Raw genomic sequence first — 1,434 nt, 5'->3', positions numbered from 1 at the left:
GGAAGTCCAGGATGGACTAAGGTATCAGACCTACGTCGACGACATTTGTCTCGGAGCCGACACCGAGGAACTATTATCAAAGCTGCAGTCGGAGTTAAAAGCTGTTTTGGGACGTTCCGCACTTGAGCTGAAAAAGTGGTCGAGCAATTCGCGCCGCGTACTCTTGGACGTTGCGGCAGCTGATCGCGTTTCAGACGTGATCAACTTCGACGATAAAGAAGGAGGTACGACCAAGGTGTTAGGTCTCCGCTGGGAGCCAGTCAAGGACGTTTTTGGTTTTGATGTACGTCCGGTCACCAAGGTGATCACTAAACGATCGGTGTTGTCCACTATTGCCACAATCTTTGACCCGATCGGATTCCTGGCTCCGGTGATCTTTCATGCAAAACACATTATGCAGCTGAACTGGGATGGGATGATCCGTTACCAGACGACCTAATCAGGACCTGGAAACTGTTACTCAATGACCTCCCAGTATTATCAAAAGTCGAGATTCCTCGCTTTCTGTCGACAACCATTACTTCCGACGTGCAGTTATGCGGGTTCTGCGATGCCTCGGAGCACGGGTATGCTGCGGTAGCATATTTGCGAGTAACGTCGTCTCCAGGACTGGTCACTACACATCTCCTCGGTTCTAAAACCAAAATGTCCCCCATGAAGACCAGCACTATCCCAAGATTGGAGTTATGTGCGGCCGTCCTCCTGGCCCGTTGGTTGACTCGCCTCCGCTTCAACGGGATCTTTGCATGGTCGGACTCCCAGATAGTGTTGTCATGGTTGGTTAACCCTCACACGTGCTTCAAGGTGTTTGTCTCGAACCGGGTGCACTTGGTCCGTCAACTGGTGCCGTCCTGCCGATGGGGTTACGTCCGGTCATCCGAGAACCCGGCGGATTGCGCCTCCAGAGGGTTATTGCCGTCAGACTTGGTTAAGCATTTACTATATTGGTCGGGTCCTGCTTTCCTCAAGGACAATGTTGACACTTGGGACATGTCGGTCTCGGCAGTGCCGATTGAACAGCTACCGGAAGCGAAGGTCACTTCGCTATCGGTCCAAATCGACCCTGAGGGGGAGTGGTTTAGTCGATTCTCCTCATATCATAATATGGTCAGAGTGGTTGCCTGGATGCGTCGCTTTGTAGGCAGAGCCTGAAAACAGAAATACGCATCAGAGTTTTTAAATCGCGAGGAACTTGACGACTCGCTCATCATCTTAGTTAAACAATCTCAAACTTGCTGGTTGTCCAAGCTCCACGTGGACTTAGCGCGCGGCCGTCCTGCCCAACGGTCATTAGCCGGTTTGCGGCCCTTCATCGATACACGACGCGTCATCTGTGTCGGAGGTCGCTTGCGCGTTCTGATTTGACCAGTGCTGAAAACAACCGATTTTGTTGGCCAGGGATTCCCACTTGTCCGTACTACTTGCGCGACACTG

At 52.0% G+C, this 1,434-nt stretch overlaps 2 protein-coding genes across 2 annotated transcripts in view; both read left to right on the top strand.

Annotated features, from left to right (window-relative positions):
* Positions 1–439, top strand: part of LOC103309127 — a 1,473-nt gene extending 1,034 nt beyond the window's left edge. Inside the window, exon 2 of the mRNA XM_029489958.1 lies at positions 6–439. Within this exon, the coding sequence (XP_029345818.1) occupies positions 6–439 (434 nt within the window). The remainder of the gene's footprint in view (positions 1–5) is intronic.
* Positions 440–645: 206 nt separating this feature from the next.
* LOC103309126 lies at positions 646–1,152 on the top strand. Its single transcript, XM_008183806.1, has one exon. The coding sequence runs from the start codon at positions 646–648 to the stop codon at positions 1,150–1,152; it is 507 nt and encodes a 168-aa protein (XP_008182028.1).
* The last annotated feature ends 282 nt before the right edge of the window (positions 1,153–1,434 follow it).

This window comes from Acyrthosiphon pisum, chromosome A2 (assembly GCF_005508785.2).
Source record: "Acyrthosiphon pisum isolate AL4f chromosome A2, pea_aphid_22Mar2018_4r6ur, whole genome shotgun sequence".
Taxonomy (NCBI): domain Eukaryota; kingdom Metazoa; phylum Arthropoda; class Insecta; order Hemiptera; family Aphididae; genus Acyrthosiphon; species Acyrthosiphon pisum.
The sequence above is the reverse complement of the archived record's forward strand: the minus strand, read 5'-3'. Positions and strand labels throughout refer to the sequence as shown.

What these genes read in the sequence shown, in the direction of transcription:
- LOC103309126 (XM_008183806.1), top strand. Translation starts at nt 646, where the DNA reads ATGTCCCCCATGAAGACCAGCACTATCCCAAGATTGGAGTTATGTGCG.